At 30.7% G+C, this 12,111-nt stretch overlaps 1 protein-coding gene across 1 annotated transcript in view; it reads right to left on the bottom strand.

The window, feature by feature from the left end:
* Positions 1-3,964: 3,964 nt before the first annotated feature.
* The window catches only part of LOC106465322 (interferon-related developmental regulator 1-like), a 28,893-nt gene continuing 20,746 nt past the window's right edge, over positions 3,965-12,111 (bottom strand). The window contains exons 10-12 of the mRNA XM_013925532.2: positions 11,081-11,209; positions 8,935-9,021; positions 3,965-6,134 (exon numbers count right to left, since the gene is read on the bottom strand). Of these exons, the coding sequence (XP_013780986.1) occupies positions 6,051-6,134; positions 8,935-9,021; positions 11,081-11,209 (300 nt within the window). The 3' untranslated portion in view covers positions 3,965-6,050. The remainder of the gene's footprint in view (positions 6,135-8,934; positions 9,022-11,080; positions 11,210-12,111) is intronic.

The raw sequence follows: 12,111 nt of genomic DNA, 5'->3' as shown, positions 1-12,111 counted from the left end.
TCAGCAATTGGAACTTACAGTTACAAACTAACCAAATTCCTTGTACCTATTCTCAAACTGTTAACAGTTAATGAATGCTATTGTCCTAGACTCCTTCTCATTCGTTAATGAGTTAAAATATCTACATCCTCCCAATGAATGTTTTATGGCTAACTTTGATGTACCTTCTTTATTCACAAACATTCCACTGACATTTGCTTGGAAAATTGTTTTGAGGGGATTATCTTGCGTATAGCTTAATTACCCAAGTTGTAAAAAAAAAGAGCCATTTTTCAGTCAATGGAAAAACTATATGACCAAATTAATGAAGTGATCATGGGATCCCCACTAGAACTAGTCCTAGCTAACACCTTTCTCAGACAACACAAGCAACCCTGGTATAATAACCACCCAAAAAACTTCAAACCAATATTTTACACTTTCGACATTTATCGATCAAAAGATGATTTCAACCTTTTCTTTAATATTTAAACTCGTAGTGTTTATGAATAAAGTTTGTCTGTGAAATCGAATAACATAATATTTTACCTTTTCTACATATTGTTACGATAGCGGAAGTCGCGTGACACTGGGAGCGTGCGCGCTGGAGTTTCTGGAAGGATCATGAATTATCGGGGAGGCCCGAGTTTGTTCGAGGCGCCCTCTTTTTTTAGTATATAAACCTGGCGAGAAAAACCAGCCGGATTGCAGAGATGGCATAGATAGATAGATAGATATGCAAATAGATTGAAAATAGAGATAATTGAGTCAAGCGAACAGTAGGCACCGTAAGTAAAGTGTGTGAATCACTGTGATTTATAGCGTGTGTTAAAAAGGTTGTTAAGTTTAAAGTGACCGTGGAAATTCTGTGTATTACAAAGTTGTATCGAGTTTCGATACTAGCGATAAGCAGAACACAAATAGCCTATTGTATAGCTTTACGCTTAACAACATAACAAACAAACAAACTGTAATGTGATTTAATAACCAACTACAATTAAGGTTCGAGATTATACATAAACTTTTCATTACGAGATTTTCACATTTGAATTCAAAACGTTCAGGTAATTTTAAAAGTTATAACACTAGGTTTTTTAATTTTTCCAAAACTCTATCTTTAATGAATGTGTGTGCGCGCGTGTGTGTCATTGTAGTGATACTAATAACACACGGACTCATCGGGTTTTAGGTTGTATCTACAGAAATATTGAGTGCGAGTCTAAAGAGGTTATAATTTCATTGTAGAGGTCACTGGGTAGATCACATTTGGAGTACTGTGTTCAATCTTGAGCTCTTCAGCTTAGGAAGGACATTGAATTGTTAAAAAGAGTTAGAGAATGGTTACTAGAATGGTGCCGAGGATAGATGGATTATCATATGAAGTGAGATCTCTGAAATTGTTTTCTCTTGAAAAAAGAAGAGTTAGAGGGGATGTGATTGAAGTGTTTAAAACTGTAAACGGAATTGATCGTGTTGATGCATTATCTTTATTTTTTCATACTTAACGGCGATAATAGTAGGACTAGGGACACAAATATAAATGTTGGCAAGGTAGAAGTCATCTTCAGCTAAGACAGTTATATTTTTCTAACAGGGTGTTTGGCCTCTGGAATGGGTTGCCTTTGAATTTTGTGGAGGCAGTAACTTTAAATGAGTTTAAGAGAAAGCTTGATAACTATATGAATGATAAGTGTTGACTTTAAGATTCTTATATATTTATTTAGTAAGTTAAGATGATGTCCCTAAACATTATGTTATGTTATAATTATCAAACTAAGCTTTTCCAAACATTCTACAACTACATTTCATAAGTGTATATTTTAAAAGTGGTGTATATATCCATCATAACTCTTTAATATACATTTAAAAAATGAAATTATTAAGCTTGTTCGACTTACTGAAAACGTCTTATCCTTCGTATTTTGCGGTTGTCGCTGGTACATTAAAATGTTATCGTTCCAATAGGCACCAATGACTTGAATTAAAATTGCACCTGGCGCCATCTCTGAATTGCACTTGAAACATTTCGTCTGCAGAAATTTGACAGTTTCACCAACTACTAAGCCTTAAAGACTAGATTGTGTTAGTACATTGTTCTAACTTTTCCAATAATTGTTTCAAAACGAAAACTTTCCTAAAATTCTTCATGTGATATATCACTGATCCAGTAGGATTAAAAGTTTTTATATTAGATAAAAACTGATTCCAGACAAATAATATTTTATTTTTAAGCTTTCAAGTGTTTGATAATTAATAAAACAATAACTCCTAATGTACTTTCATTTCTAAAACTCACTAGGGAGAATTAAACCATTCTATATTTTTTTCAGACGTAAAACATCTTTTAAATTGGACGAACTACATAAAGTATACTAAGAAGGCCTTAAGTTTCATTTGTTTTGTTGTCGTTTTTTTTGGCGCAAATGCTACACAATATGATATCTGAGCTCTATCTACCACGATTAATCGAACCTCAGATTTTAATCATGTAAGTCCGGAAATTTGCCGTTGACTCACAAAACAGATTAAACGTGATCAGATCAATATCAGTTGTAGATTTAACCCCCTACCACCATAAGTTACTACTGAAAAATTCTAGTAAAAACGTTAATGCTGAGAGTTGATATATACATACTTGTTGAAAACGCTTTTTAAAGTTTTTCGTGTTACGTTTCGTGTAACTAAAGATATGAAAACACTGGTGCGTCTTTAGATACCATTGTCCTTCCTGCCTTCAAACAAACTGTCGTTAAATATTGTTGAATAATTTGAACTTGGATTAATCTGTAAAGAGCACACATCTCCAAACTTTGCTCATTCCAATGTTTGTTTTCAATATCCATTTCAACACCTTTTAGTTTAGTTGTTTTTTTCTCAGCAGTGGTTTTCAAGCAGCTACACATCTACTGAAACCACTTCTTGCTAGTGTGCACCTATTTTTTTCTCATGGGAATCCACACTTGCACTTACAGCAAATTTAGTGACCTAGTTCTGTGATTGAAGATCGTCTATCTCATAAAATACATACCCCGAGATACTTAAACATCACTTTTGAAGAGCTGTGGTTTTGTACTTCGACTATTTCTATTATCAAATTGGCCAGTTTGATGTACCTTCTTCAGTCCTGCCGAAACACGAAGTATTCTTAATCAGCCAAAAATTTGGTTTCTATATACTTGTCTTGGACCATTTCAATCCTACGAACCATGAAAGATTCACACTATTACCACTGGGCTTATTATGACTCCCTGTGCTTTAAACAGGCTTCATAACGGTGTAGCACTTTCCAATTGCTTGGATGACAACCTATCACAGTGTAAATTATCTACACATGACTATACTCTAGTGCTATTAATTTTCAGGGCACCAATTGCTTAATTGACTAGCAAAGCAAATTAATAGGTTGATTTGAAAACATCAAATTTATATGTTGCACAGAATTTTCAAACACTAAAGGGTATTATGCCTTTTATACCCTTTTCTGTTTATCTTTTCCAGTACTGAATATTTTTACTAAATGTCATGCTTTGCCAGTTAAGGCATTTTATGCATCAGTCAAACAACTCTTTTGTTTTCTAATGAAGAGCTGAGTTGGAGATTGTTAGTACTCCTAACTGACAATGGAAGCCAGAACTTGACAGAATGGACTTCACACACGTAATAGCCAAGTCTAGAAAATATACTAAACATTAATAATTCCAAAGTTATGCAATTTTACCAAAGACTGAAACAAAATGAGCCAATAAACACTTCAAAAAATCTTAAATATAGAAGTGTGTGAAATATATGAACTAGAAACATTCATTACAAAACTGTAACGAGAAATATGCACCACCTGGTAGCTCATACTGTTACTATAACCATTTCAGGGACAAGGTTTTCCACTGTTGCTTACTTTATTGAAAAAACATTTTTATGTAAAAATAGTTAGGTGACATGCACGAAAAGTGACACGTTTAATTAATTCTCACCACATACACATTTCTAGACCACAAAAATTATTTTAATAGACTTCAAAACTTGCTAATTCTAACACCTACCACCACATAAATTTTAGTCAAAACTCTGAGTACACAACCACCTGATATTGTATCCAAAATGAAGAAGCTTAAGAACAAAAAAAAAAACACAAATTGCAAGTGCATAAAGGGAAAAAATCTAAATTCTGTCCATTTTGGTTAACAATCAAAAAGAAAATTCTTTAAACATCTGTAAACTCGTATGCAATTTTCTATTCGTGATTGAAATATTCAAAGTGATCTGTACATATACATGAAGTGCTCTTTAACTGTCACTGTTTTACATACATTTCACATTAAATACAATTCAAACTATCTCAAACATTACAAGTCTACATTTCCTTCCTCTGTTCATAAATTGATTTACTTATATTTTTCTAATATAAGGGGTACACGTTTTTTCACATTTTAGCTAACAAACTTTGGTTTTGTTAAAATCTAGTTTTCAAACTATAAAAACACAACTTAATTACAGTGAAATATCAGTGTGTTGTGCCTAATTGTACTATAAATATTTTTAGCAGTTTTAAACTTCACAACTTCAAATAGCAGCTACAAATCACTTAGTGTTCTCACTAAAACTCCTATTTCTGTTGAGAAACTTTGATAATCTCTTCCAATAATGAAAATTTCCATCTTTTATCACACTAAGCAAGTTCAAAAATTAATGTAGAACAATTTTAAACACTGACAATTGTTTGAAATCATTAACAAGTAATGTGAAAATATAAAAAACTTTGTTATCAATCGAATGCTTTCCTGTTGTATCTGATGACGTTGCCTTAAGTCTTGATGCTGACACTGCTAGTAAATCACTATTTTTTATTAAAAATAAGAGAAAAACAATATATATATATATATATATATATAAAATCCATTAAAACATGATGGGTTTTTCCAGACATTTCCTTAACTTTGAATATCTGTACAAAAGTCCAAAATTTTAATAACACACTAATATCATGGAAAAATGGATGTTACAACTAGGGTTTGGTGTTAGCCAAAAAAAAATGGGGGAAATGGAAATAAATTTAACCAGAAAGTATAATCCAAATGAACAATTAAAATACATGTATTAATGGAATCTATAAAGGGACAATAGGGAATCAGTATAGCAGTAAGAATAATAATGGAGAACAGGTGTAGCTAGAAAAATAAAGGTTGACTCAACCAAGAGGAACAATGTGTAGAGTGACAGTAGGAAAAATATTGGGAAATGGGTGTTAGTAGGAAGAAAAATGGGAAATAAGTTAGCGTGGAGAAGGACAATTGTTAGATGGATTATATTTAAACTTATGGCAGCTGCTGGAAGCATTTCTATGCACCTAACAAGAATCCCTATCAATAAAAATAAAAGCTGTTAAGCCTATTTTACTTTCTTGATATATGTTTAAAAAAAAAAGACAAAAACAACAACAATGAAGTACAAAAATACAACTTAAGAGATAATAAACTTTAGTCCATTTCATAGAAAAATTGCAGTATTACAGCCATTTTAAAAATTTACAATGAGAGTTTAAATTTAAAAACTCCAGTAGCACCCGATATCAGAAATAAATATTAAAATGGAATAAAAAAAATGTATTAAAAAAAAAGTTATTCTGGATGAGGTCTGAACTTTTTTTTTTTTTTTAACAAGTGCCAAAATCTGCAGGATTTTAATACATTTCCAATATTCTTACATATAGTATGAAAGTTCGTCCAATGTTATATTTTAAGAAATGACCCAATAATGGAAGCTAGTTCCTTGGCAGAATTAATTTCCTGAAGAACTAAAATTATTTCAACTCAGTCTTTCTATTTGTTACTATTATATACAATGTTACGATGATAATAACCAATACAAGTTTTATGTGTAGATTAGCAAGGAAAAACTTCCTTGCATCTTATAATTAGTGATTTCTATGAAACTGTACTCCAGCTGATTTTAACTGTTCTGTTGATAATATCTTCATTTTATTTCAGTGGCTGTCATCTAAGTCATTCTCAAACAAGGGTCCAAACCTACAAAGATACGCCGATAACAGCAATTTTCCTAAAAACAGATCTAATCTATCCAATAACATCTGCTCGTTTGTCTCTCAGCTTGCCTCTTGATTTTGTCCTGGCTTTACAGGCTGCAACATTTACCATATGCTACAAAGAAAAGAAATCAAGTTAAGTATTTGTGTTAAGTTATTAAGATTAGAATATCCCATTACATACTGTATAACAACTGTGAACAGAAATAATGCAAAACTTGCAGATTAAACCTCTCTACCATACCCTACACGCGGGAAAAGAGACATTTGCGTGTGGGCGATTATTTTCTCTAAATGTAAATTTAGACAAGAATGAACAGATTAATAGAAAAATGTTTTGTTGAAATACTATAAATTTGTGAAACATATCTGTGCAAATTTGGTGTAAATAACTTATGGCTTTAAACTGCATTATAAAAGATGCAATATAGGTGAAAAGGATATAAAACATATGTTACTAACATTTCATTAAAAAAGCACGTCTATAATGACACAATTGAAACGTTAACATAGCTCTCACATAAGCATGCACTAACAGCAGAGCTTATATCAAAGAGCAATAACCACTTCTTACTGTATTATTACATTCAGTTTAGAAGAAAAAATAAAGAATTTTTTGAACTGCTATAAAGTGTAATCTTATCTTAGAAGTATTTTCTGCATGCTATAGTTTGTGAAAAATTCTACAAGACATTCATTGGGAAAAACAAGATAGAAACTTTCCACATCTAGCTGCTTAACACTATGGTCAAAGGCTGTCATCGCATTTGTAGACTCGCATTCAAAATTTTTTAAACTACTATTTTATGAACGTATGTCAATGTTTGGTATCAAACTGTAGATTATAATTCAAATTTTAGCATTACACATTAGTTAGTTTCTTAATTGAAAAGTTAATATAAAAAAATCTTAAATGTTGACTTTTGTGTGTCGAGTGGTATGTCGAATGCAGCATTAGTTCAAATTAGATGTTTGTGATGTCCAACTACAAAGTATATAGTTTCTTACAAATTATACCTCAAATTAACAATACTGACAAGCTAGAATACAAGATAAGAACCCTTTATCTTTTCTATTTTCTGAAATATTAATGTATTTATTGAATCAACCAAGGTGGCCCTGCCCACCTCTTACATTTTTGAAAATACTTGCTTACATACACCTACTTCACCCAATGACGTGTATAACCAACTGAAAGCTCAGAAGTCCCCCCCTAGTGATTTTTTCAGCCTCTGTGAAGTATTTGCATGGGAAACTTTCTTTTCAAGCTAGATTCCAAGCAGTAAGGCAAGACATTAGCGAGCTTGAAAAATAATTTTTTAGAACCAAATACAAACTTGATAAATTATAGTAGAATTTTGTGGTATTAATAGAGTAATTTATGATTTTTTGTTATTTCAAAATGCATATATGAAACCCCAAAAAAATTGGGTTTTACATCCCCCACTTGCAAAATTTTATAAGGCTTAGCAACTTACGGCAAGCAGCAACTGGGTACAAAGTTTGTAACTAGAAGAGATAATTGTTTTTTATACATCTTTATTTGCTGTTCTGAGTTTTAAGAAAAATAACTGAAATTTAAGAGCTTATTTGTAAATAGTAGTAATGTATATACTTATATTATGTGACTATTTTACAAAATATTGGTTCACTAGAACACAGCCAAGACAGGTCACAAGGCCAGTTTTATATTCTTGGATATGGTAACATGTGTGCACATGCGCTGCGTCATTGCAACTTCTATAATGTTAGTCAGGCATGGCTGATAGGTCAATTAAATAAAAATAATACATGTAAAATATTATGAGATTTAAGCTATTTAGACTAAACATTTGTGTTTTCGTGTTATAATCTGCAGTCATTCCCAAATGAAAAAAAGCATAATTTATAACTATTTCCTAATTTTTTTATGGTGGTTATGAGGTTGATCAAATCGACCAAACCCACATGGAGATACAATAGTGAAAACAAAAGATAAAGTTTTTTCTAAAAAAGTTTGATGATTATCTGGAGGTTATACAGAATTTGCATATGAAATTTCAAAATTTTCTGATGCATAAAAGTATTTTTAATCTTAAAATCAAAATTACTTTGCATGTTGAATAGTCAACATTTGAAAAGAAAAAATGCATGAGAAAAACATTTAAAAAATCATAAAACTTAATATAAAAAAAAATCTGATATTTTACATACAAAAGCCTTTTAATGTTTACTGATAATCTGCAAAATTTCATGAAGATATGCTTACTGTATTAAAAGTTATTAAAAGTATAACAAGCACAAAATGGTTACGAGGTCGGTCCCTGGGACCGAGCCCGTAGTGAAAGAGTTAATAAGAAATTTAAAAGTTTTTTTTTTTTTATTTCTTAGTGCCAAGATATAAAATGGGCAATCTGTGCTCTATTCACCATGGGGAATCAACAATCAACCCCTGGATTTTAATACTAAGTCCGTAAACTTACTGCTGATTTACTAGGGGACAATTTAAAAGGTACAAACTTTTATTGGAATAAGTTTTTGAAAGCAAATGCACTTCCTAACTTCTCAGGTTTTCCTCATGTTTGACCATGGTAAATCACCAAAGCATAATCAAAATTCCATAAAAGTCATAGCTCATTCCCCAAACTTTAACTACTACAATCTCTAAAAATTATCAACAATCCAAAAAAGGGGCAAAAAGAAAACTTTAATTTCTGACCACCCATGGGTTATTAAACCTAAATAACTACCACGATTGGATTGAAAAAAGTTAACATTCTTATACTTCTTACCATAGCCATGACCACACCCATAGATGCAATGTCCTCAAAGAATCATTGTTTATAACTGTATGATTATTTCATTGGTCCCTTTCAACAGAAACTTTTGGTCATTAATAATCAGTTCTACCAATAAGTAAGCTGAAACAGCCTTACCCTATCAAACTTGCTGATTTTTTGGACCATTCCACCATTTGCAAGAGGAGCACCTAATTCAAAAATATCTCGAAGCAGCTCATTTTCCTGCAAAAACAACACCATAGCTAAAATTATAATTCTTAACAAAGTTAATGCTGGAAGAAGAACATAAAATTTGAAATATTAAAAAGTATCTCCCCAGCAAGTTCTTATTACTTAACAATAAAAACAACAATGGCAAATGAAATAGAACTAACATAATAATTGTTGCTCAATAAATGTAAAATTGCATAAATCATACTAAGTCATTTATAGTTACACAAGTCAAAGGATAAAAACTTTTATTTTGGATAAATCTTAACAAATATAGAAAAAAGTTAAAACGTTATATTTTTTGTCATTTAACTGGTAACGGTAACTATGACGAGCCAACACATTTTTTTTTCTGTCTCCAATATAATGTTTATTGTAATTTCCAAAGACGTGTTTATCACTCCAAACTGAAGAAATAATATTGTATTTGTAAACTGTTATTACATGATATTGATCTGAACATTTTGTAGAATGGCACAATGTTAGGAATGACAACAATTAATCACTTTTGTAGTCTGGATTTTTAAAGCTATTTCATCAAAAAAAAAAAGACAATTTAGGTCTCAATTACTAATGGCTAGCTGACCAAAATCCAGCAAGTTCTAGTGTTTAGTCAGTGATCATCAAGAGACATTGGAATGTTTTTTTGCCAGTTAACAATTCATGCATGATTATGAATATTCCCAAACCAGTTGTCAATTGTAGTCAAAATTACTTTAAGAAAAGAAAGTTTATTAAAAATTATGAGAAAAAAAAAAGACATTTCACAGAAATCAGGGTAATAGCTAGGATTTAAAAATGGTTTGTCCAAAGTCTTTAAAGAAGTGAAATGACAAAAGCACAATCCTTCTGGGGGGTGGACTACAGACATGTTATATTACTTGCATAAAAATTATCTCAACCAAGAGTGTTGTTAGCAAAAATATTGCTACCTAGCCTGGAAAAGGTAATAGTAACTTCAAAGTAATGAAAAAATTTAAAAAGTAGAAATAAAAAGGATCTAAACATTGTGATAATTACAAAAGAATAAAAATTTTGTCTCTGAAAAAAGGGCTGTTATCAGCCTGAAAGTTGAGACTTAAGTTTTTATTCTAAAAGAAAACAGAAATGTTACCTCGAAAGATAAGGTGCCATGACTTTTGTAATTGGTAAAATAAAATACCAAAAGAAATTTTAGAAAATATCCATTTAAATCAAACTGACCAAATATATAAAATGAAACTTTTTTGATAAAAAAAAATTGAAATTCTAAGAACAGTATTTTTAATGTTCTTCAAAATGGTGTCTCACCAATACCACACTAGAGTTGAAAAATACAGCTTTAATTATTCTTCTACAATAATAAAAAATAAAAACTTAAATAAACTGAGTATTACTTTTTCTCAGTTCTTGAGATTGGTTAGCCCAAACCAAGAAGATTTTAATGGCTGTTTCTTATCAGTTTTTACATTTATATTTATGCATTTTTTAATACATTGAATTTCTTATACTTGTTTATTAAGTGAAAACTTTGGTGTTTACAAATATTGCTTGAAAGATTTCATTGCATTGAACATAAGTGGTTTTTCAAGAAAACACATTAGTTATGATAACTTAAAATTTTAAGAGAAAGAAAAATAATTTTGCTCTATCTTCACACTTTGAACTTTTTGTTGTTGTTAAACTAAGAGCCGAACAAAATATTTTTACTTTGACAGAATGAAAAAGTGTATTTTTATATATATATATCTATATTTAGAAGGTTAACATTGTGATAGAGTACACAAACATGATAAAATGGACCATGTAAAGAATATTCCATCTACTTTGAGAAGTCAAACTGTGCCCTGGCTTCTTTTATACAGATGTTAACTTACTTTAGTTAGTTTTCTCATTGATATTTACATATTTAATTATTCTTTCCTTTAAACTGTGCCAACCTAAATGTTGCTGATGTTCCTTCTTCATCTGTGTTTTAGTACCTCTAACACTAACTGAATTTCTTATTGTTACTCCACCAATTGATTAAATACTCTTCTATTTATGAATGATAATAAATATTAATGCTCTACTCCTGAATGTGCTAACTAACCTTGAGATGTAAATTCATTCCAGAACCTAGAGCATAACACAGGGCATCATACTGTCGTTTTTTACACCAGCTGTCAATATAGAGGATTTCTCTGCCAAATTTCACTCTCACATCCGGAGACTCTCCTCCCTAAATTACAAGAATTTATCTTTTTTTTCCACCTTTCATTTTGTTGTGAAACAAATAGTTTATCTTATAAGTACAATGCTCAATTTAATGCCTATTTGTCAGTAAAATACTGCAGTAACATATCATTAAAAATTGACTGAGTTACAGACTAGGTTTCTTTATTAGATATATAAAACAGGATGTCAAACACAAATGGAAAGCATGTAAATGTTGCTAAAGTGCCTTAATTTTTGCAGATTTGAGAATATTAATTGATAGTGCTTAAGTTGAGAAAAGACTGAGCCACACTAAAAAGAGTGAATAAAAACAATTACAGATTAACATGCTCTAAGATGTAGCCAAAGAAAGAAAGAAATATTACTTAATACGGTTATACAAGTAATGCACTGAGGAAATTGCATCATGTGTATGTATGTAGTTTAAGACAGTTTAAACTTCTATCAACATACCTAAAGTGATAATATTATTGTTCATGAAGAATTCTCATAATTAAAGTGGGTCCGTGTTGCAATGGGAGTTAATCATATTTTAAACATCTGGACATTTATGGTATACTAGACAACCCGTTGGGTCACCCATTATTCAGAGGTTATGAGGAATTCATATTTATTTTATTACCTCGTCTCCATTGTTACTATTTGCAAATAGTCAATAATATTGTAGGTCCATTTTATTGGTGTTCTTTCTACACGCTGTTATAACACATTTTCATCTCATCACTTAATTTCTGTTGTGCATATATTATTGTATAGAAGATATTTTAAAGTGATTCATCAGGTAGAAAACAAAAGAGATAAATATATAAAACGATATGTGTCACCATCTAGTGTACCTAAGTTCTATCTAGAATTTTACATAAAAGTTACCGGAAAACGGCAAACTCGGTAACCTGTGCCGTATTA

This window comes from Limulus polyphemus, unplaced genomic scaffold (assembly GCF_000517525.1).
Source record: "Limulus polyphemus unplaced genomic scaffold, Limulus_polyphemus-2.1.2 Scaffold1908, whole genome shotgun sequence".
Classification (NCBI taxonomy): domain Eukaryota; kingdom Metazoa; phylum Arthropoda; class Merostomata; order Xiphosura; family Limulidae; genus Limulus; species Limulus polyphemus.
Note: the sequence above shows the minus strand (reverse complement) of the source record. Positions and strands in the feature narration are given on the sequence as shown.